General features: G+C 41.4%; 1 protein-coding gene and 1 long non-coding RNA gene across 3 annotated transcripts in view; one reads left to right on the forward strand and one right to left on the reverse strand.

Annotated features, from left to right (window-relative positions):
• Nucleotides 1-11,153, forward strand: part of fras1 (Fraser extracellular matrix complex subunit 1) — a 518,421-nt gene extending 507,268 nt beyond the window's left edge. The window contains exons 68-73 of one of the 2 annotated variants that reach the window (XM_073065197.1): nt 147-167; nt 438-554; nt 2,494-2,660; nt 4,825-5,030; nt 5,737-5,883; nt 9,436-11,153. In XM_073065197.1, coding sequence (XP_072921298.1) covers nt 147-167; nt 438-554; nt 2,494-2,660; nt 4,825-5,030; nt 5,737-5,883; nt 9,436-10,014 — 1,237 coding nt within the window. In that variant the 3' untranslated portion in view covers nt 10,015-11,153. The remainder of the gene's footprint in view (nt 1-146; nt 168-437; nt 555-2,493; nt 2,661-4,824; nt 5,031-5,736; nt 5,884-9,435) is intronic. The other variant, XM_073065198.1, reaches the window with a different exon arrangement.
• Nucleotides 1-13,740, reverse strand: part of LOC140738095 (uncharacterized) — a 90,191-nt gene extending 76,451 nt beyond the window's left edge. Inside the window, exon 1 of the long non-coding RNA XR_012101307.1 lies at nt 13,663-13,740. This is a non-coding gene — a long non-coding RNA (uncharacterized lncRNA). The remainder of the gene's footprint in view (nt 1-13,662) is intronic.
• Between the last annotated feature and the right edge of the window lie 10,823 nt (nt 13,741-24,563).

Genomic DNA, 24,563 nt, shown 5'->3' on the forward strand with positions numbered 1-24,563 from the left:
TCAAGATCTGTTGAATGTTGGTGGGGTGGGGTGGGAGTGGTGAGCATTTTAGACTTTATGGCCTTTTCACAGTATTGCTGGAAGTTTTTGTGCTGTTAGTTAACATTGTACTTTGCAAATGCTGACTATTTTATGTGATTTTTTAGCCTGTCAGAATTTGAAACTGAGTGAGTATTCATCTCAGCAAACTATGTTTGTACATGATATTCAATTTAAAAAGCCTTTTGGATGCCGGAAAATATTTGTGGTAAATAAAATGATGTTATAAATGATAAACTCAGCATATTTGAAGTTATTTTAGTTAAAAAGGTTACTGGGAATAGCATAAACATACTGTATCAGCACTTAATAATAAGGATTCAATGTGTGATTCAGCAGCAAATCTATTTTTGAGCAGCTTGAATACTAATTTTTTTCTGATGTTTACTTATCCATAGAAAAGACTATTCGGGAGAGTACACCATTTTTTTGATCCCCTGCACTGTCCAGCCCACGCAGCCTTGGATTGACCCTGGAGATAAGCCATTGGCCTGTACAGCACATGCTCCTGAAAAGTATGACCTCGTTCTGACCTTGCAGTACAAGCACTGCACTTTTTCAGCTTCAGTTCAAAATGTAGAATGCAGGGGATTTGCATTCTGCCTTTTTAATCATTACACACACAGGATAAAATATAACGTGTAGTATAACTGCAAAGTTCAGATTACTGTAGAAAACTGGAATTAATATTGCAGCTTACTTCACACAGATTTTCCAGCCTCACGACCACTGAGCCTTCTGTAATATGCAATTGATAATGAAAAGAGCAAAGATAGAGCTTATGACAGCAAGAAGCTATAATGGCATCACTATTGTAGAATAATTGCCAGAACACTATTGATATGACTGATTCCACACTCACTGTACAGCCACCAGCACCATCACCATTATTGCCATGTGTGAGTACATTGGTTCCAATCAAGCTCACGGTCATCCCACAAGGCAGAGTGGTCTGTGAGCAGCAACTAAGCCTCAGTTCTTGCCTCAGCAACACCCTGTTAAACTGAAGACACATCTTCAATATAGATGCTGTTGAGTGTATATCAAGAACAAGCAACATTTTCTTTAAAGCTTAACATACGTGTATGACTCTTCCTAATTTGAAAACATAGATTAGGTCTTTGTGAAAATAGATCTTGCCCAACAAAAAAGTTTTATCACAGATCATAAAAGAACTGGCAATCAGATTAAATGAATAAAGGAAACCTTACTTGTCAAATTAATTATAACTTAGACACAGAATTTGTTGTTTTACTTTTGGAACATAGAAACCTACAGCACATTAAAGGCCCTTCGGCCCACAATGTTGTGCTGACCATGTAACCTACCCTAAAAACTGCCTAGAGTTACCCTACCGCAGAGCCCTCTATTTTTTTAAGCTCCATGTACCTATCCAAGAGTCTCTTAAAAGACCCTATCGTATCAGCCTCCACCACCATCACCGGCAGTGCATTCCGTGCACCCATCACTCTCTGTGTGGAAAACATCCCCTCTGAACCTACTTCCAAGCAAGCACCTTAAAACTACGGCCCCTTGTGTTAGCCATTTCATCCCTAGGAAACAGCCTCTGGCTATCCACACGATCAATGCCTTTGTCATAAATGTACTGGTTATTTGGTCATTTCGGGCTAAGAATAATCTGCTAGCACTTAGTGTGTCTGTTTGGAGTTTTGGTCTGCTTCTGCTGTGTCTTTGCTCAGTAATGGCCAGGTTTACTCCTTTCCACTCGTAACAGTGGCACCCATTTAATATGACATTAAACTGAAGCCCATCTGCTCCCTTGTCCCAATGTAAGCAATCCCACTGAGACTTATTTTGATGAAGAGCGGAAGACCTATCACTGGTGTTCTAGTTATGTTTATCCCTCCAACATCATTAAAGCAGATTACCTGGGCATTTGCATCATGTCACTTGAAGATTGACTATTGTATTTTCCACATTGAAAGTGTGAGTAGACTTTATAAAACACTTTTATTAGCTTTAAAGCAATGCAGGTCATTGACAGGTCATGAGGATTGCTTTCTAAACCCTGTGCTATTCAAAATGCTAAATCCACTCGGAATACACCACAATCACATAAAGTTGTGTTGACATGCATCTGATGCCTAGTTCAGTTCAATCTCTGTGCTGTACTCTACAAGTCTCTGATTTCCACCATAAATTAAGATTATGGTTTAAACTTCATTAAACTGTTCTTGCAAACACATCATTATTTGAAGTCTGTAATTTATATATTAATATGGTGGTATATATGTAGTAATGGACAGTAATCAAAGTAAAACAAATCACTAGTAACATAGTTGTATTAAGAATTAATTGAAATGTATTGTAGATTCCAGTTCTGAAAAGTAGCTTTTATTTTCACTGTATGCTGCTGCTTGCTTAACTGGATAGTTTAAGTAAATCAGTGAGATCATATCAGTGTGTTAACATTATTGTGTGTTATCTTTCAAGGTTCCTTGTCCCAATTGCATTTCAACAGACAAATCGCCCAGTACCCGTTGTCTACTCTCTCAACACAGAGTTTCACCTTTGCAATAATGAAAAAGTCTTTATGATGGATCCATCTGAAACTGGGATGTCTTTAGCTGAAATGGATTACAAAGGAGCCTTCTCTATGGGTACACAGGTTTTAAATATATTATGAACCATGGTCTTGCCTTTATGTAAGATTTTATTGTTGCTAACCATTCATTATCATCTGTTTATTTGGCCTCAGTTGAAATAACAGTTGTTTATCTCACTGAAAGTATTTATCATCTGATAAATACTCATAATATCCTTAACCAGTGGAAAATAGGTCAAAGAAAATTGATTTTTCAACTGGATCCTCTCGTTATGATAGCAGTGTCTGAGAGGCATTTGGACAGGCACATGAACTGGTAGTGAATAGGCCAAGTATGGGTATAATTTCTGTGAAATTAACATCATGGTTAGCACCGGCATTGTGGCCAAAGGGTCGGTTCTTGTGCTGCACTGTTGTATGTTCCTATTTTTTGCGCTGAACCAGGATACAGATGCCCTTTTCAACAAAATGTGTAGTCATGGGGTCTGCAGTAGGGCATATTATCCTGTCCATTGCCTTTGTTTTTTTTTTCTTTGCCATCTCTTTTCTCTTTTAGAAACATATTTCTTTTGCTTCTATTGTGGACAAAAATACTTGGCTTTTATAATCCTGGAAGTCATAATGTACTTTACAGCGAAATCACTTTGTTGAAATGTAGCTTCTGTCACAATGTTGGAAATCTGTACTTGCCGAGCTTTCATAGACAGCAATAATAATGAGCAGATGACCTCTTTTTCTTCATTGCTTGAGGGGTTAAGTGTTTGCTGGGGAAAAAAGAGAGCTTCCTTGTGTTTCTTCAAAATATTCACATTGAACCATTTACTTCCAACTGAGAAAGCAAATGTGAATCCGGCTTAATATGATCTGCAAGGGCAGGACTTGAAGAGGGGGCTCTGACGGGAAGTCCTGTGTGGATTGTTTGCTCAGGTCTCTGGGCTAGTACCCAGAGGTTGAGGAGTAACAAAGGGATTAATTTGCATTGATCTTAAAGACAGATTCAGTCCAAGTGACCCAGAATAAACTTTCCATATTCAGATTCTGAAAAACTTATTCCAGTAGAGCTAATTGTTATTTTCTATTAATACAGCTGACCCATATTGGGATGCTGCTACTGCTCCCTTACCTTCTTGCTGTTTTGTGTATGTTTTTCCTAACCAAATTCAGTCAGTCTGTTAAATAAAGAGTTTTCACTCCCAAATTTTGAGAAGAATAACATGGGCACCAACCATCCGGATGCTGAAATCCAGTACAAAGAGTATTAATTTGAACTCTAGTTTCATGCTAAACTATTTACCTATTTGATTGGTAAATCGTGATAGATTTAGGGGCAGGAGCTTACCCTGGGTGAGGCTGCAAACCACATTCTGGAGCAGTGTTAAATCCAAATTTTATTGTTCCAGTTCCAGGAATAAATAACGTCAAGTCACTTAATCTGCTTGTTTCGTCTTTAAATCCATGGAATCGCGTGCATTTCTGATTGTCATTCATTGCAGTCCTTAATTTATAAAGTAAAACTTAAGTACTTAAATGGTCCAAGTGGCCTCTTTAGGAAAGAACGCCTTGTTTCATGCATTGCTGTCTGTCCAACAGTACAGCTGAGAGATAACAAGCTCTTCATAGTTTACTATAGCAAGCCATCCTGGTTCGAAGTGAAGTCACTGTAATCTTTTTGACTCTGGAATACTCCCCAGCAAAACCAAGGGAAGAAAGCAAACTAACTTGACTACAAAGGAGTACAAGTAAGCCACCGCAGTTACTTCTTTAAAGTCAACCATTCTGCTGAAGTCTTTCATTATCTTTTCCCTCCTTGAGACTCTCAACATGAGAGGTTGAGGAGTATTTCTGAACCATGCTATTTTAAAACGTTCTGCTTAAGATTATATACCACTTCCCATAATTAAAGCACTCTAATTTAGAATTTCTTGGCACTAGGTTAAAGCTACAACCAATTCTTGCTCGGCCCATTTTTAATGGATTTTATTTAATCTTAGCCTGACATAATGTCTAAAATGAAACATGTACTACAATACTTCTGAGTAATTGTGTTTTCTAGAGATATCTATACATTTTTAAATAACATCAGTTCCTGTGGAATATGGTGATCACAGAATGTGCTAACGCTAGCAAGATGTGGCCAATTATCACAGGATGTGTGTCATAACCACATTGTGTGCATTTCCCATGAGCATTCGGTTCATGCTCCTCTCTTGTTTTTCCAGGTCAAAGGTTGTACGGACGTGTGCTGTGGAACCCCGAGCAGAATCTCAATGCTGCTTACCAGTTACAATTGGAGAAGGTGTATCTCTGCACTGGGAAGGATGGGCATGTCCCCTTCTTTGACCCCACTGGGACTATTTATAATGAAGGTCCACAGTATGGCTGTATCCAGCCCAATAAACACTTAAAGCATAGATTTCTCCTTTTGGTAGGTTCGACAACTTGTGAATTGTAGAATTCCATGAGTGGAAAGCTTATCCATTTTAAGCTGTTGAGATAGTTTGAGGGTGAAGTGAGCCAGGAAAATGGATGTAAAGTATCCAGCTGTCATCTGTAACCTATTGATTATTTTAACATTTCCATTACTGAAGAGAAGAGCAAACTAAAAGTTAATGCTCTTTCTCCCTGAGGTGCTGGCAGGTACTGAGGATATTCCATGCCTCTTCCTTTGAGCCATCTTGGGAGGAGCTTGAACCTTGTATCTGTATTCCTTCTCCAGATATCCAGGGCCTTCAAATGCAGTGGTGTTTTCGTCATCCTGTGTGATATATAATCTTCAGCAAGTTTTGGTGCTGTCATAGAAATTTGGTCCAATGAGGAACCTTGCTTTCTAGGTACAGAGAAAAGGAATATCTTCCCTGTTAGCTCCATGTTCTTCCAGGCAATCTGATACTTTTTCTGTTTCCAATTACATAGTTCTGTTACAGACTGGCTCCTGCATTTCATCCCTGTTTTAATAATAGCAATGGACTCTGTGCTTTTGAACTTTAAAACTAGTACAGCTAATGCAAACCTTTTATAAAACCGCAGTAATTAACAGGAATTTTATTATAGATTTTGTTTGGCTTTTGTAGATTGTCTCTAATTGCTAGCTCTGTGTGAGCATTAACACTTGTCCTTTTGTTCTTTTTAAGGATCGCAACCAGCCAGAAGTAACTGATCAGTATTTTCATGATGTACCTTTTGATGCTCAGTTTGCTTCTGATGCACCAGAATTCCATCTAATGAGGAGCATGCCTGGAGTAGATGGTTTCACAATGAAGGTTGATGCTCTTTACAAGGTCTGTCTGTTCACATAATTGCCATTATCGGTCATTAAATAGCAGTCAATTTCCTGTATTGATTTCAGTACAAGAGTAAAGATGTCTTGCTCCAACTACACGTGGCTTCGATGAGTTTGGAACTAGAATACAATGTGCAGGTCCCAAGGAAGGCTATACATGTGATGCAGGGAGTTCAGCAAATGTTTAACTTTGAACAAAAATCAAACCGGTGGAGGAATTCAGGAGGTCAGGCGTTATCTGCGAAGGCAGAAATCTGGTCCGTGTTACAGACCAAGAACCTGCATATGGACTGAGTGTGTAGAGAGGAGATGCCCAGTGTAAAGAGGTGAAAGTGGTGTTAGGCGGCTGGTAGATGGAACCAAGTGAGGAGTAATGATAGGCTGATGGAGCCAAGTATGGAGGGAGCTTTGAGACAAAGGCTGTGGGTTATAGATGGAAATACTGGGGAGGTAGAGCTAGGTGAATGGAGAGGAAAGGTAGATACAGAGGCTGGAAGGTGGTGTGAAACCAGGTAAGGCAGAAATTCTGGATGGATGGAACCAGATGGGGAACCCAAGGGAAATGTGTTCAGAAATGTGGGTGATAGAGCAGATGGGACCATTTGGGAGTGAGATAACTGGGTGGGGGAGGAGAATGGGAAGGGTGAACAAAGGAAGACAGGGAGCCTAGGTGGATTGGTAGGAGTGGGATAGGAATTTGGAGGAATGGGAAATTCAATGTTTGTACCATTGAGTTATGGATTACCCAAGTGCTGTTGGTCTAGTTTGAGTTTGGCCTCACTATCTTTGTCATATGTATACTTGTTTCCTTCCAAAGCTGTGCAGGTTGTTAGATATATTGACCATTGCAAATTACCCTAATGTATAGGTGACTGCTAGAAATGGAGGGAAAAATTAATGGATGAATGGGAATCCTCGGAGCCAGCTTAGTCCTGATGGGCTGTAAGCTAAGACAGACTGGGCCCATTTCTACCCTGATTTTAGAAAAATATGAGGTGATCACATTGAAATATACAAAATGCAGAGCTGATGTCTCCTTTGAATGGAACACCATCTCAAAATAAGGATTAGCCATTGAGGAATATGTCAAGAAGGAATCCCTTCCCACAGAGAGTGGTAAATTTTTGAAATTCTCTTCCAGTTGGGCAGTGGAGGCTCATTCACAATGTCTGTTTAATGGATTTCTGGATATTCAGGGAATCTAAGGATATTTGATTAGTTCACCAAAGTGGTGTTGATGTAATGGAGCAGGCAGAAGGGATGGCTGGCCAGTCTTGTTTCTATTTTGTATACCCTTTGACAAATAGTAGAATACAATACCATCTCAATAGTAGTGTAAGTTCTGAATTCTCCTCCATAGCTAATTCAACATATGATTAAGGTTTCTTCCCACTCTCTCCATTTTGTAAATGATTACCAGCTTGGAAATCCATTAGCTGAGTCATTTATTTTGCCTGTTATCTCAGCTTGATCGCAGTTCATTATCTTTATGCATCAATCTGTGACCTCAACCATGAAGGATCCTGGCTTGAATGTGCTATTGAGAATCAGGCACAGAGTCGATGTTTTGGTGCCATTTCCCAACATCTTTCTCTCAGTCACTCAATCCATCTTCTACTGGAGGATAGCCAGTCATTTAAGCTCACAAAAGAAATCATCAAGAGTTGTGCAGCTTTTAAAATTGATATTTATTTAGAGATACAGCATGAAACAGGACCTTCAGCCCAATGGGCTGCACGATACACTTATTTACTGCTAGACTAATCACAGGACCACTTACAATAACCAATTAATCTAATATCTGGCACATCTTTGCACTTTGGGAGGAAAGCAGAGCACCGAGAGGAAACACGTGTGGTTCACGCAGAGAATGTACAAACTCTGCATAGATGGCAGCAGAACTGAACTGCAAACTCTGGAACATACTGAGTTGTAACAGCATCACACTACCGTAGCGCCAAAATGGTGTGCTTTCTCCCACATGGGGGGACTGATCTGCCTAATGTGACACAACCTTTCTTATCAGCACAGGAAGAGCAGCTGGTCATATGCTGCCGTTCTTAAAAGGGGCACATCAATCTCACATAAGCTCTAGTCAAGGTGGGGGGATAGATGAGGTTTGGAGGCGGTGGATCTGGAACTGAGTTCATGGGGGCTGGAGAGTGGGCAAGTGGAACATTTAGTAAAGGCTGTGGGAAGCGACAGGAGGCACAGTGTTGGTGTACTCATTGTGGTTGGTGATGGAGAATGAGAAGAGGGGGCTAAGGAAAGTATTGTAAATATATGCATGCCTCCCAGGTCAGCACAAGGGCATTATGACCATGTTCTTCTGAAATAACCAGCAAGCTACTTCCAGGGCAACGAGTTCAAAATCCCCTGAAGCTTTCCAAGAGGCGCAAAGCTTGCGGGAATGACGCATTGCAGGTGTCACTTCTGGGCTAAAATTGCATTGCAAAATTGACTCCTGGCAGGAAGTTCCCAAATCAATTTCACAAATGCTGTGATCTGACTTTGGAGTTGGTTCCAATGCACTTTACTCCAAGTTAAAGACCGTCACATAATATTAAGAAAAAACATCACCGAGCTAACCCAGGTTCAGGCAAATACTCCTTCAAATGTATCAAACCCCATGATGATGTGTTGTTGTAAAATGTAGTTAGTGACATTCCGTCTGAGGGACAATGTTGAATCCTGTTTAACCTAGTACTTACAAAAGATTGTTGCTAAGTAAACTATTAAATTCTCTTCTAACCTAAGGTACTGTTTCTCTGTACATTGCTGCCATTCATTTATTCTGTATACCTGGCCACTGTGTAGAAGTTTGCACAGATCAGAGCCAACACTGTTTCATAATTTATACAATACATAAGAATAGGCTATTTAATCCCTTAGCTTATTCTGTCACTGGTTGAGCTGTGACCTAACTTATCCACCTTAAAATCACTTAATATTTGTAAACTAACCTGATTATAAAATTAAATATCCAAACTCTCAGCTGGACACCTGCCTTTCCCAAATAAGGCTCCAATAATAATTTTCTAAATATGTGGAGGAGTGGTGGTGCCGAGAGTAAGAGTCCCAATGTTCAAGATGAAAAATAACATGTATATGTTGAGGGTTTCTCAGGCATATCCCAAATGATGATTATGGAAATCCATGGATAGGGAGCACTATGCTCAACAAGTTACAAAAATATATAGCTTGTGGCCTGAGAGTAGCTACTGGTTTCCACATTGACATGGCGAGAGGGCAAGGCAGCCATTCCCAATTACCAGCTGGCGAGTTGGTAGCATGGTTAGATTTTGATGCCTATCACTACTGAATAACGGTTTACTCTACTAACCCTGTCCAATCAAAATAAACTGCGCACCAGAAAATAGTGGGGGAGAAAAAACAGATGAGCAAAATTTCCTCTGCAGTGTCATGTTTATTATTTGTTTTGCATGTATTTTAGTTGTAGGTACATCATTTTGGTTTAGAAGCATGCGGTCCTGGTTATACGTTCCTAAATCATTATCTTCTTAAAACACCTTTGTCTGTTTCATCTCAGGTGGAAGCTGGCCATCAGTGGTACTTGCAAGTCATCTATATTATTGGTCCAAAGTCACTGTCTGGCCCACGGGTTCAGCGCTCACTCAGCTACCAGCTCACACGCCGAAAGCGAGATCTGGTGGACCAGAATGGCAAGCTAACACTCGACAACTCTTTAATTTATGACAGTGACAATGATCAGGTCAAAAATGGCACCAACATGAAGAACTTAAGACTGGACTCCGAAGCTTTGGCTCGAACCTTGCGCAAAGAGGCATCGATAGGAGGGGCCTCTGCTGCCGTCATTCTGCTGCTCCTCTTCCTCACTGCTGCTTGCTTTTTAGCAAGAAAATGTAAGCATAAGAAGAAATTGCCCAAAGAGGTCCCAGAGGAATATCCTCTGAACACGAAGGTTGAAATTTGTAACAAAACATTGAACAGACATGAGAAGAACTTAAATGGCAGGCACTGCACCTCAAAGAACATTAATATACTGAATGCGAATGACGATATCGTTCGAGTAAAAGGTGTCAAGGTTAAGCAGGTAAACCTCAACATTAAGCTCCAAAATAATTTGCAGGATGGAACAGAGGTTTGATGATTGACAAATTTTATTACAAAAGCTGTATTTTTTTGGTTGGGAATGAGGATGGATGAGGGCAATGAAGAGAGCAGTCCTTATAATAATAAATAAATAAAAATTGCAATGGAAAGGAAAATTGTTTGAGTGCTTCCGACTGTGCAGTGTGATCCATTTTGCAATTGAGCTACCTCATTCTATGCAAGCATGCTAAACATTAATACAGTTCTCATTAAATCAAGTGCAAAACTCTGAAAATGGATGCCTTCGTATCTACTGTCCCTTTGTAGCCTTTGTTAATATTTTTCTACTGGTAGCTCAATCACTGTGCATGCTTTTAAATATTCATGATTTTACATTTTCTGATGGCCTGGCTGACTGATCATTTGAGACGTATGAACATGTCTGTAAAAAATAAACCATTTCAAGATACATGAGCATTATTACTTTGTTTCCAGCTATTCACTCGTATTGTCATGTAAAAGTTTGTTCATCATTCGATGAGTTGTGTAATTTTCTTTTAAGTGCAATTCCTTTATGGAGACGAGCTTCATCCAGGTTAACTTGTACCACTAACTGTCAAGTTCTGTGCTTAGCAATGATCGTAGTACTCACTGGTTTTATTTCAACTTGAAAAGCTTTTTCAATTATTATTTTTTATACTTGTGATGAAACTTTGGACAGACCAAACTCAGACAGATATTGTTAATTATTGGACTATCATTAGCAGCCCCCATGGAATCTTGGATTGTGTTATTTCAATATCAGTTTACTAGTACTGTTGCTTTTTATCCTGTGTAGTGGTGTAGTACAAGTAAGCTTCAGTGTTTTTTTTTGTTAAATTGAAGATGTGTGACAAATCATATCAGAATTATATTACTGTATTCACAAGAGGATCTCAGCAAATTCTGCTGATGGTAAACAATAACACACGACTGTTGTCAGTTATTCTGTTATATTTGTCAGAAAAGAAGCCATTTGGACTTTGTTTTCACTGTGAGTCAGCCCAGTGAGCAAGCTCTTACCAAGCTACTGAGAGATCCAATTATGGTATTGATTTTTTTCTTTCTTTTCATCAGTATGTTGAGCTAATGATGAATAGTCTGACTGCTACATTACTTAACATATTTTCTGCTAATAAAACACATTTTATTTTACGAGGATGTATCTTGACTTTTTATTGTTCTTTCATACCCCCTTGTGGCTCACCATTTTCAGCCAACATTTGTTTGACCACACAGACTAAATCAACCTGTTATTTTGATTCAGACATATTGGGCCAACACGTCACATAATACTGACATTGTGCTTCAGTGATGAAGCTTTATCAAATCCCAGTGGCTAAACGCAGTCAGGTGCTTGTTGCTCTCGTCACGTACTGCTTGTGGATATTTTCTGGAGTTCACCCTGCATCACAGTTTATTTCCCCAGGCCAAATGCAGAATAAATTGCAGAAAAAGAGATCAGTCAGGCCACAAGAATGAAAAAATCTGCAGATCTGCTGGAAATCCAAAGCAACGCACACAAAATGCTGAAGGAACTCAGCAGGCCAGGCGGCATCTATGGAAAAGTGTGAACAGTTGACATTTCTGGCTGAAGCTGTTATTCAGGACCCGAAAAGAAGGGGAGAAGTCTGAGTAAGAAGGTGAGGGGAGGAGAGGAAGAGGTGCAAGGTAGTACATGGTATGTGGGGGGTGGGCATGAAGAAAAGAACTGGGAAGTTGGTGAAAGAGAAAGGGAAATCTGATGGAAGAGGACGGAAGACTGGAAAAAGCATCTTCGGTCCTTCTGCCACAAAAAGCGGGATCTCCCGGTAGCCACCAATTTCAATTCTGTTTCCCATTCCCATTCTGACATGTCAGTCCATGGCCGCCTCTTGCCACGATGAAGCCACACTCAGCTTGGAGGAGCAACACCTTCTATTCCATCTGGGTAGGCGCCAACCTGATGGCATGAACATTGATTTCTCGAACTTCCAGTAATTGATCCCCCTCCCCTCTCCTTCAACATTCCCCATTCCTGTTTCCCTCTTTCACCTTTTCTCCTCACCTGCCTATCACCTCCTACTGGTGCTCTTCCCCTTCCCTTTCTTGCTTGGTCTTCTGTCCTCTCCTACAATAATCTCCCTCCTCAAACCCTTTATCTCTTTCAACAATCAACTTCGCAGCTCTTTATTTCACCTCTTCCCTCCCACGTCCTGGTTTCACCTCTCACCTGCCACCTTGTACTTCTTCCTCCCCTCCCCCACCTCCTTATTCTGACTCCCCCCCCCCCCCCCCCCCCACCTTTCCGGTCGCTTCCTTGGCCAGACACATCGACTGTGGACTCTTTTCCATAGCTGCTGCCTGACCACCTGCTGAGTTCCTCCAGCACTTTGTGTGTGCTGCACTGTCAGGCCAGTCAGGTTTCCCAGTAATGGCAAATCACAGGCAATGACAGTTTTGTATGAGATTGTGTTGCAGAACTCCTTATGCTTAGAGGCGCCCCATAAACGTGCACGCACACTCACACACGTGCACTCTGTTGTGCTCTTACTCTCTCATGCATGCAGTCTCTTTCACCCGCACTCTCATGTACAAACTCTCTCACACACACAAACACGTACACGCTCTCGTTCTCACACACAGTCTCACAGCCATAGACAGAGACACACCAGAACTGGTGTCCTGGGGCATTCACCTTCATCCATTGCTTTCTTCTTGAACTGGTTCCTTGATAATCGTCACTACCAGCCTGCATCCCAACCCTGCCTCAGTTCATTTCCCCAGGCCAAGTGCAGAATAAATTGCAGAAAAAGAAATCAGTGCTGTTGTATACACATCATATCGGTGTGTTCACTTAGTGTATTTGCTGCAGGCTTTTGTACATAGATTTGCTATTAATATTAAAAACCTAGATTATGAACTCAGATTACCCTCCTTTAAATTTGATGTTGGGGCTTGATCTAATTCAAAATTTTTAAGATAGTCAAAGATTACCATAAGGTTGTTTTTATTCCTGATTCTGAAGTTTACAGTTGAGAAGTGTCAATGCCTTTATTGGTTTAGTGAGTTGCAGATTGGCATTGTTCTCTGTGTGAACTACATCACGGTATTACTGCTGACAGATTAGCTTTAACTTTATTACATCCTCTTGTTCTGAGCACCCTTACCGGTCGATCGAGCATCTCTCACTCAGATTTACTTCTGCGGGAGCTGCTGAAGGTTGGTAAGTACCTATGAAGCTATCAAGCACAGCAAGATTCTGCCAGTGGGTTTGTATACAGTTGCTGACAGGCCCTGGAATCAGATCTCTCCTTGAAGACTACGTCAAACACTGGACCTTCATGTTTGCATTACTTACTAAATTGCCAAAAGTAGTTTCATGGAACTAAAATACATTTTGGAATAGTGTTGATCTAGTGATGGAGAGAGTCTCTGTAATGCCGAGCTAGATTTGAGGATCCAATGAGTGGAACAGATTTAAATTGGCCACATTAACTATTTATTTAAAAATGAACAGTGAAACACTAAATAAGTCTAGCTAAACAAGGGCACATCTAAACTACCCTACACTGCACACACTACAGTACTGAACATATAGTGGCCCTTTAATTCAATGAGCACTCCATTAAAACTCCCCAAATTACAAGACTGAAGAACTAAGCATGAAGAACAGATACTTAACTGAATAACACAGTGGTTCCGTCTACGTCTGCAATGCTGGTCCTTCAGCACCGGTTACAACTTCAGCCTGAAGTTGGCCCTGGGGCTGTAAGAAAGAGGTCAAGTCTCCCGCACATGCTATTCTTGCACCCCTGAGGTGCTCGGGGCTGGAAACTGTTGCTATGGCATGCAAGCCAACCAATAGGAAAGAGTGACCACACCCTTTAAACGGGCCAATCACTGAGTCAAGTCACTTTTTATTGTCATTTCGACCATAATTGCTGGTACAGTACACAGTAAAAAACGAGACAATGTTTTTCAGGACCATGGTGCTGCATGAAACAATACAAAAACTACACTGAACTACGTAAAACAACACAAAAAAAACTACACTAGACTACAGACCTACCTAGGACTGCATAAAGTGCACAAAATAGTGCAGGCATTACAATAAATAATAAACAAGACAACAGGCACAGTAGAGTGTAGTAAGTTGGTGTCAGTCCAGTCTCTGGGTATTGAGGAGTCTGATGGCTTGGGGGAAGAAACTGTTACATAGTCTGGTCGTGAGAGCCCGAATGCTTCAGTGCCTTTTCCCAGACGGCAGGAGGGAGAAGAGTTTGTATGAGGGGGTGCATGGGGTCCTTCATAATGCTGTTTGCTTTGCGGATGCAGCGTGTAGTGTAAATGTCTGTAATGGCAGGAAGAGAGACCCCAATGATTTTCTCAGCTGACCTCACTATCCGCTGCAGGGTCTTGCGATCCGAGATGGTACAATTTCCGAACCAGGCAGTGATGCAGCTGCTCAGGATGCTCTCAATACAACCCCTGTAGAATATGATGAGGATGGGGGGTGGGAGATGGACTTTCCTCAGCCTTTGCAGAAAGTAGAGACGCTGCTGGGCTTATGGAGCTGGTGTTGAGGGACCAGGTGAGATTCTCCACCAGGTGAACACCAAGAAATTTGGTGCTCTTTACGATCTCTACCGAGGAGCCGTCGATGTTCAGCGAGGAGTGGTCGCTCCGTGCCCTCCTGAAATCAACAACCATCTTTTTTGTTTTGTTCACATTAAGAGACAGGTTGTTGGCTCTGCACCAGTCCGTTAGCTGCTGCACCTCCTCTCTGTAAGCTGACTCGTCATTCTTGCTGATGAGACCCACCATGGTGGTGTCATTGGCGAACTTGATGAACACGGTGGAAGCAGCTTTCGACCAGCGAATAAGCCAACCCCCACATGGCAGCATTAAGACAATGTGACACTCTCATTTTCAATGTATCATTAATACAATTTTCAATTATACTGTCCAGATGTAAAGCTAAAGTGGAAGTGTAAATCTATTAATCCCACACTTTCAGTAGTTAGCCATGCCTTAAGGCTGTGGAATTTACTGAAAGGACAGCAGTGTTCTCTGTTCTGACCCCAGTAGAAACAAATAATTAGTGAAGTCAGTCAATAACCTTTGTTTAAGCTAGTACAATATCGAAATATATTTATATAACCATATAACAATCACAGCACGGAAACAGGCCATTCCGGCCCTCCTAGTCCGTGCTGAACTCTTAATCTCACCTAGTCCCACCTACCCGCACTCAACCCATAACCCTCCACTCCTTTCCTGTCCATATACCTATCCAATTTTACCTTAAATGACACAACTGAACTGGCCTCTACTACTTCTACAGGAAGCTCATTCCACACAGCTATCACTCTCTGAGTAAAGAAATACCCCCTCGTGTTTCCCTTAAACTTTTGCCCCCTAACTCTCAAATCATGTCCTCTCGTTTGTATCTCCCCTACTCTCAATGGAAACCATCTAATATGATCATGGCTAATATATGCTAGCTTTAACTCCTTCTCTGTACCCTCTATTCCACAATCTATCAAATATTTATTCATCTCTATTTTAAATTCTTATAATAATCCAGCTTTCTTCATCCACAGGGGCAGATAATTGCAGAGATTCACCATTCCCTGCAAAAAGAAATTTCTACATACCTCAATCCACCCATCTTGTAGTTATGTCCCCATGAGTGAAAAGCTCCCAACATCTACTCTGTCAAGCCTCTTTAGGATGTTTAAATAAGGTCACCTCTCATTCTTTTCAACTCAGGGCCGACAGACCCAAAGTATTTACTCTCTCTTGGTAGGACAATTGTCTCATCCCAGGAATTAGTGTCAACTTGAAAAGTCTGAAAAATGAAGAGGAAAACCCAGAAAAATGTTTATACAAATTGTTTGTTTGTGTACAGCTGCACCCCTGCATGATGGGAAAAGAGGTGAACTTAAAACGGATTGATGTTAACTTAAAAGTTCTGGAGCTTTTCCCATCAGAGTTTGTGTATCAAGAGCAAAAAGAAGAACTCAGCAGGCCAACATTAGTTACGGAGGCAAAGAAATTAAAAACATTACAAGTTGGAACCCTGCATCAGATTTTTTTAGTTCCACATTTCAGCATCTGCAGTCTTTTGAGTCTCCAGAGTTGTATATTGATGAGTTTGGTGTTTCAAGCAGAGGTATAGTAGGGAGCACGATATTCAGCTGTTGAGTAAAATAATGTGATGGTGGAACTATGAATAACAGCAGGTTTTATTTCCTAACTTGTACTGGCAAGTTTGTGGGCGATTTTTTTTATTCTTGCCTCTGTTTTTCAGACATAAAAGCAGTAATTTAGGGAGCAGTTCAAGGGCTACTCTAAGGCAGGTCAGGTGTGAATGACAAAATGCCTTTTCTCCACAGAACATAATGTAGAGGGCATACTTGCCTTGTGGGAAATTTATAGTCATTCATGATGTCTAAACCTATCTAGGATTTGAAAGGCTGCTGAGAGGTGAACAACAGATGTAATAGATTTCCTTCTGTCTTAGCTGTACAAAACCACTTAATAAGAGGCGATTGGAGCCAAGTTTCTGTCGTAAATTTCATAAACCACATCTGAATTAGGTACAAGAGAAAACCTACAGATGCTGAGAATCAAAGCAGCATACACAAAATGCTGGAGGAACTCAGCAAGCCAGGCAGCATCTATGGAAAAGAGTATAGTTGATGTTCTGTGCCACAACACTTTTGTATGTGTTGCTTTGATTTCCAGCATCTGCAGATCTCCTCTTGTTTGTGATTGGATTACCACACTGCAGTCTCTTCCAGGGATGCCTACCCTGAAGAAGTTTAAATCTTCCCTTCAGTCCTGCTGAAGGGACTCGGCCCAAAACATCAACTGCAGTTTTTTCCATAGATGCTGCCTGACCTGCTGAGTCCCTCCAGCATTTTGTCTGAATTAGGTAGTTGGGTGTATTGGTACATGATGGCCTAACTGTTCACAGAATCTGGAAGAATGGAAGCATCTCTGGAGATCGCAATTCTCCCCCTTCTGGATTCTGAAAACTCTGCAAGGTAATTGACTGAAATGAAACAGGCACTAAATTGAGATTAGCAAGAATTTCACAAATATTTTATGTCATTAATATGTGTATATTTAACTTGTTAAACCACATTAGAGAATCTGTTAATGTTGTGTGTCATGCATTTGTGCCCAAAGGCTATACACTCATGTAACTGCCATATTCCAACATACAACCAGGTGAGATATCTCTGCAGAGTAGTTCTTGCCATTCAATATGTCTCATGTTAGGTAAATTGAATGGGCAACATCCCTTGAATGGCACTGACTGTGTTAGTAAGTAGTGGCTACTTTCACAACTACAGACAGACAAAGATTTGATTTGGAGATCCTTGAGCATAATAATGGGTTTCTGTGTCTGGGATGTGCCATACAAAGCTCCACATCCTGGTAATCAGTTGCTAGTTCTGTCAAAACATTAACAGGGATTTTGAATTTTCACTCCTGGGCAGAAATGCAAATAATTAACTTATCCAGGTACCGAATCAGGGCGTCTCAGCAGATTTCACACCCGAAGAATCTCAAAGGAGGGTCTGAGTCCTGAAGAAGGGTCTCAGCCTGAAATATTGATTGTTTATTCATTTCCATAGATCCTGCCTGACCTGCTGAGTTACTCCTGTATTTTGTGTGGGTTGCTTTGGATTTCCAGCATCTGCAAAATCTCTTGTGTTTAAGATTTTACACCTGTAACTCTTTGCTTATCACTTACTGAAATAAAACAGTTGGCAAGTTGATCAGTACAGGAATGAATGGGTGTGTTCCAAGATCTGTTACAATCCCTTGGTCTACTCAGTGACAAAGGAATTAAACATGAAAATCCTTGTCAGAATTGTAAATACCTCAGTTTAGGCAAAATAACATAAATGGGTTGAACTTCAGCTATGTAGTGCATTATGCGCATTTCAATGGTATAAGAAAACATGAAGAAATAATTATGGAAAGCCAATGGGAGCTTTGTTTAAATGTTATCTTGTAGTGAAATCATTTTGTTGCCATTTTTAGATGACGGTTGTGTGGAATATCTGTCTGTAATGTTGTCAGGCGAATGTAATGCTCAGACTGCTGGGACAGTGGCTCAGCAGCGTAGCTGTTAGCATATTGACGTTACAGTGCCAGCAACCTGTACTCAGTTCCACTGCCATCTGAAAGGAGTTTCTTCCAGCGACCACATGGGTTTCCTCTGGGTACTCTGCTTTCCTCCCACGTTCCAAAGGGTTCGTGAGTTGTGTGTATTGGCGTAGGAAACACAGTGACACTTGCGGACTGCCCAGCATAATCCTTGCTGATTTGATTAGATGCAAACGAATCATTTCACTGTCTGTTTTGATGCTTCAATGTACATGTGACAAATAAAGCTAATCCTTAATGGAACATCTCGGCCCGAAACGTTGGCTACTCTTTTCTCACGGATGCTGCCTGACCTGCTGAGTTCTTCCAGCGTTATGTACGTATTCCTTAATGGAACTTATGTATGTAATTAAAAGAACACTTACCGAACTGCTTTATTGTGATAAAATATCCATATTAACATTCAGCTGCATCGGAGGATCTTTGGATAAGAGACCCACAGCTTGTCAAAAAACACTTGCTATTTGAAGCAACACACATAAAATGCTGGAGGAACTCAGCAGGTCAGGTAGCATCTATGAAAATGAATAAACAGTTAACATTTCAGACTGAGAAGGGAAAGGGTCCAGCTGGAAAGTGATAATGTGAAGCCAGGTGGGTGGGAAAGGTAAAGGACTGGAGAAGAGGGAATCTGTTAGGAGTGGACCATGGGGGAAAGGGAAGGAGAAGGGAACCCAGGGAGAAGTGACAGCAGGTGAGAAGAGCTAAAAGGCCAGAGTGGGGAATAGAGAAGAAGGGAGGGGCAGGGAATTTTTTTTTTACGGGAAGGAGAAATCAATATTCATGTTGTCAGGTTGGAGGCTACCCAGATGGAATATAAGGTTTTATTTTATAGACAATAGACAATAGGTGCAGAAGTAGACCATTTGGCCCTTTGAGCCTGCACCGCCATTTTGAGATCATGGCTGATCAATTCCTTATCAATACCCGGTTCCTGCCTTGTCCCCATATCCCTTGATTCCCCTATCCATAAGATACCTATCTAGCTCCTTCTTCAAAGTATCCAGAGAATTGGCCTCCACTACCTTCCGAGGCAGTGCATTCCAGACCCCCACAACTCTCTGGGAGAAGAAGTTTTTCCTTAACTCTGCCCTAAATGACCTACCCCTTATTCTCAAACCATGCCCTCTGGTACTGGACTCTCCCAGCATCTGGAACATATTTCCTGCCTCTATCTTGTCCAATCCCTTAATAATCTTATATGTTTCAATCAGATCCCCTCTCAATCTCCTTAATTCCAGCATGTACAAGCCCAGTCTCTCTAACCTCTCTGCGTAAGACAGTCCAGACATCCCAGGAATTAACCTTGTGAATCTACGCTGCACTTCCTCTACAGCCAGGATGTCCTTCCTGAACCCTGGAGACCAAAACTGTACACAATACTCCAGGTGTGGTCTCACCAGGGCTCTGTACAAATGCAAGAGGATTTCCTTGCTCTTGTACTCAATTCCCTTTGTAATAAAGGCCAACATTCCATTAGCCTTCTTCACTGCCTGCTGCACTTGCTCATTCACCTTCAGTGACTGATGAACAAGGACTCCTAGATCTCTTTGTATTTCTCCCTTACCTAACTCTACACCGTTCAGATAATAATCTGCCTTCCTGTTCTTACTCCCAAAGTGGATAACCTCACACTTATTCACATTAAACGCCATCTGCCAAGTATCTGCCCACACACCCAGCCTATCCAAGTCACCCTGAATTCTCCTAACATCCTCATCACATGTCACCCTGCCACCCAGCTTAGTATCATCAGCAAATTTGCTGATGTTATTTTCTATGCCTTCATCCAAATCGTTAACATAAATGGCAAACAGCTGTGGTCCCAATACCGATCCCTGTGGCACCCCACTAGTCACCACCTGCCATTCCGAGAAACATCCATTCACCGCTACCCTTTGCTTTCTATCTGCCAACCAGTTTTCTATCCATGTCAATGCCTTCCCCCCGATGCCCTGAGCTTTGATTTTACCCACCAATCTCCTATGTGGGACCTTATCAAATGCCTTCTGAAAATCGAGGTACACTACATCCACTGGATCTCCCCCGTCTAACTTCCTGGTTACATCCTCGAAAAACTCCAACAGATTAGTCAAGCATGATTTACCCTTGGTAAATCCATGCTGGCTTGGCCCAATCCTATCACTGCTATCTAGATATGCCACTATTTCATCCTTAATAATGGACTCTAGCATCTTTCCCACCACCGATGTCAGGCTGACAGGTCGATAGTTCTCTGTTTTCTCCCTCCCTCCTTTCTTAAAAAGTGGGATAACATTAGCCATTCTCCAATCCTCAGGAACTGATCCTGAATCTAAGGAACATTGGAAAATGATTACCAATGCATCCGCAATTTCCAGGGCCACCTCCTTTAGTACCCTAGGGTGCAGACCATCTGGACCTGGGGATTTGTCAGCCTTCAGTCCCATCAGTCTTCTCATCACCGTTTCCTTCCGAATGTCAATCTGTTTCATTTCCTCTGTTACCCTATGTCCTTGGCCCATCCATACATCTGGGAGATTGCTTGTGTCTTCCTTAGTGAAAACAGATCTAAAGTACTCATTAAATTCTTCTGCCATTTCTCTGTTTCCCATAACAATTTCACCCAATTCATTCTTCAAGGGCCCAACATTGTTCTTAACTATCTTCCTTCTCTTCACATACCTAAAAAAGCTTTTGCTATCTTCCTTTATATTCCTGGCTAGCTTGCATTCGTACCTCATTTTTTCTCCCCGTATTGTCTTTTTAGTTAAGTTCTGTTGTTCCTTAAAAAATTCCCAATCATCTGTCCTCCCACTCACCTTAGCTCTGTCATATTTCCTTTTTTTTAATGCTATGCAATCTCTGACTTCCTTTGTCAACCACTGTGGCCCCTTTCCCCCCTTTGAATCCTTCCTTCTCTGGGGGATGAACTGATTTTGCACCTTGTGCATTATTCCCAAGAATACCTGCCATTGCTGTTCCACTGTCTTTTCTGCTAGGCTATCCGTCCAGTCAACTTTGGCCAGCTCCTCCCTCATGGCTCCATAGTTTCCCGTTCATCTACAACACTGACACCTCCGAGCTGCCCTTATCCTTCTCAAATTGCAGATAAAAGCTTATCATATTGTGATCACTACCTCCTAATGGCTCCTTTACTGCGAGATCGCTTATCAAATCCTGTTCATTACATAACACTAAATCCAGAATAGTCTTGTCCCTGGTCGGCTCTCGTACAAGCTGTTCCAAGAATGCATCCCATAGGCACTCTACAAACTCCCTATCCTGTGATCCAGCACCAACCTGATTCTCCCAGTTCACCTGCATGTTGAAATCCCCCATAACTACTGCGTCATTACCTTTGCCACATGCCAATGTTAACTCCCTATTCAACTTGCACCCAATATCCATGCTACTGTTTGGTGGCCTGTAGACAATACCCATTTGGGTCCTTTTGCCCTTACTGTTCCTCAGTTCTATCCACACAGACTCTACTTCTCCTGACCCTATGTCCCCCCTTGCAAAGGACTGAATCTCATTCCTCACCAAATGACAAGCTCCTTGAAGAAGGTGGAGCAAAGAAGAAAATGGATCTCAGTCATTTCTAGATTAGACTCTTTGAGGATGAAGTTGCTCTTCCAGCACTTGGCAAGGTCCATTTAGTCCTTTTTGGTACTTGATATTGCACCAGGCACCATTGCTGTTCCTAATGGACTTTCAGTGGAAATCTTTTTCCTGAGCTGTTTAGGAGAGAAGATAAAATAACAAAATTTTACAAAGCTGATGTGTCTCCTGCGTCTGTGAGTGGGTGTGAATCTACACACATCAAGAGCTGATTAACTTAAGCTTCTTCATCCTGATCTTCTTTCAGTGCTGAAGAGGTTTCATGAACACTGACCACCTACCCAAGTGAAACCACGGTTCTTGTTACATAGCCACAAAATGGGCGAGAGCAAGCTGAGGCTTCTTGTCAGAAAGCACTTCCCACACATATTAACAGTCTTCAAGCTGGGAGCAATGAAGATGGGAGCTGCAGATCTATTCTGAAGCAGTTGAAAGTGACGTGTGGAAAGGAAGGAAGGATGCCTCCTTCATTTGCCCCAACCTTTGTGACATAATATCTGGTGTGAGCATATGAAATAGGAGCAATGGAAAGGCATTTGAAACTTGTCCACTATACATCACAATCATGGGCGACCTTTCACCTTGGCGCTGTTTTCCTGCACCATTTCCATGCTCCTTGATTCTCTTAATATGCAAAATTGTACTCAACTGAACCCATTCCTGAGCCAACACGGACCTCCAGGGTAGAAAATTCCAAAGGTTCACCAACTTCTGCTGGAAGAAAATTGTCTTCATTTCCTAAACACGTTGCCCCATATTCTGAGATTGTGCTCTCAATTCCTAGACTCTTTAACAGGAGAAACATTCTCCCTGAATAAACTCAAGCTGAGGTTATTGTCATATGCAACTGTATGGTGAGGTACAGGTGTAATGACAAAAATTGCTTGCAACAGCATCACAGGCATGTAGGTTCAGGTAACGTGCAAAACATAAATTATACATAGAATATAAAAGACAGTGATGAAGAAAAGACTGTGCAAGCAGGACAATAATGTACAAATAATAAACCATCAGAGACTGATTATTGACAACAGGAGGGTGAAACCAGAGGTCCATGAGCCAGTCGTCAGCAGCAGATCAGAAGTGGAGAGAGTAACTTCAAATTCTTTAGCATGTTTATCTCAGAAAATCTGTCCTGGGTCCAGCGCATAAGTGTCTTTGCAAAGAAGGCATAACAGCGTCTCGACTTCCTTAGAGTTTATGAAGATTTGGCATGTCATCTAAAATTTAGACTAACTTCTGTAGGTGCATTGTGGAGAGGATACTGACTGGCTGCATCATGACCTGGTATGGAACCACGAATGCAATTGAATAGAAAAGCCTACAAAAGGTATTGGATTAAGCCCAATCCATCACTGGTAAAGCCCTCCCTACCATTGAGGGCATCTACAAAGAGTGCTGATACAAGAAAGTAGCATCCATCATCAATAACCCCAGCATCCAGGCCATGCTCTCTTCTTGCTGCTGCCATTGGGAAGGAGGTACAGGCACCTTAGATCCCAGACCACCAAGATCAGGACCAGTTAGTACCACTCAACCATCAGGCTCCTTAACCAGAGTGGGTAACTTATTCACCCCAACACTGAAATGATTCCATCTTCAAGGAATCTACAGCTCATGTTCTCAATGTTATTTATTACTTATTTCTTATTATTATTTTGTTTTCAAATTTGCACAATTTGTTGTTGTTTGCACACTGGTTGTCCATCTTTGTGTGTGGTTTTTCACTGATTCTACTGTGTTTCCTTGTATCTCAGGGTAGTATATGGTGACATGTATGTACTTTGAAAATAAATAAATTTTGAAAAAAAAGCTTCGCAGTCCATTGTAGTGCATAGTCTATAGTATTGTGCTGCTGAGGTCAGGTCTGTAAAACCTATAAAATCTTTGTTAGTTTCAATGAGACTTTCTCTTATTCTTTGAAATTCAGAGCAATTCAGGTGTAGTAAGAGCTTTTAGGACCTCTTTGTGGGGTTGTGAGTTTGGAAGACAGGTTGGCTTTGAGCCATTTCTGACTGCATCCTGCATCAGAACAGTTCACATATTTAGGTTCCCTGACAGTTGAAAGGAGTTAATTAGCTGCTTCATAATTGCAACGACACCATCACAGAGGATATATTGTAATTAACTTACACTCCTTCCTTTGAATTCTTTAGGATGCCAAACAGTTCCATGTTCTTACATTTACTTAAAATAGCAAAGGTAAATGCAATTTGTCTATTTTCTTTGACATGTTAGGTATTGTTTCAATGCATTTCCTCTTCAGAGAAATTACATCACTTTGCACCTGACTATCCTATTGGATTCCCACCATCTTGCTTCACAAGAAGCACTTTTCCTGTTCCCAGATGTTTATTACATCAGTACGGGTAATTCAACAGATATGTTTATTTAAAGTTATGAGAAAAGTCTGAAGATCACTGATAAGGCAGTTGAATTAAACAGTACCAGCTGGATCACTATCTCACAGAGGGCAGGTTGGGGGTGTGAGAGGAGGGTGCAGAGTACTTTCTTAATGCTAAAGTAATGACATTGCTAGAGAGGGACATTAAGGAGCAGAGAGATCCTGGAATACAGTTATATATAGATCTTTCATATTAAGCAGTTGGTAGTGTTATGCCCGCAGCCCCCTCCTTTGTGAGAATCGCAAGAGCACTTGGGGGGGGGCGGATCAGTGGACCCAGGAAATGGGAGAGAGACGTGCCGGATGCCTCGTTCCCCGGCGATGCAAAATAACGCGACATTGGCCATTGTCTCTTGGAGACACATTTGTGGATTGGGGACTAGGCTACG

This window comes from Hemitrygon akajei, chromosome 13, assembly GCF_048418815.1.
Source record: "Hemitrygon akajei chromosome 13, sHemAka1.3, whole genome shotgun sequence".
Taxonomy (NCBI): Eukaryota; Metazoa; Chordata; class Chondrichthyes; order Myliobatiformes; family Dasyatidae; genus Hemitrygon; species Hemitrygon akajei.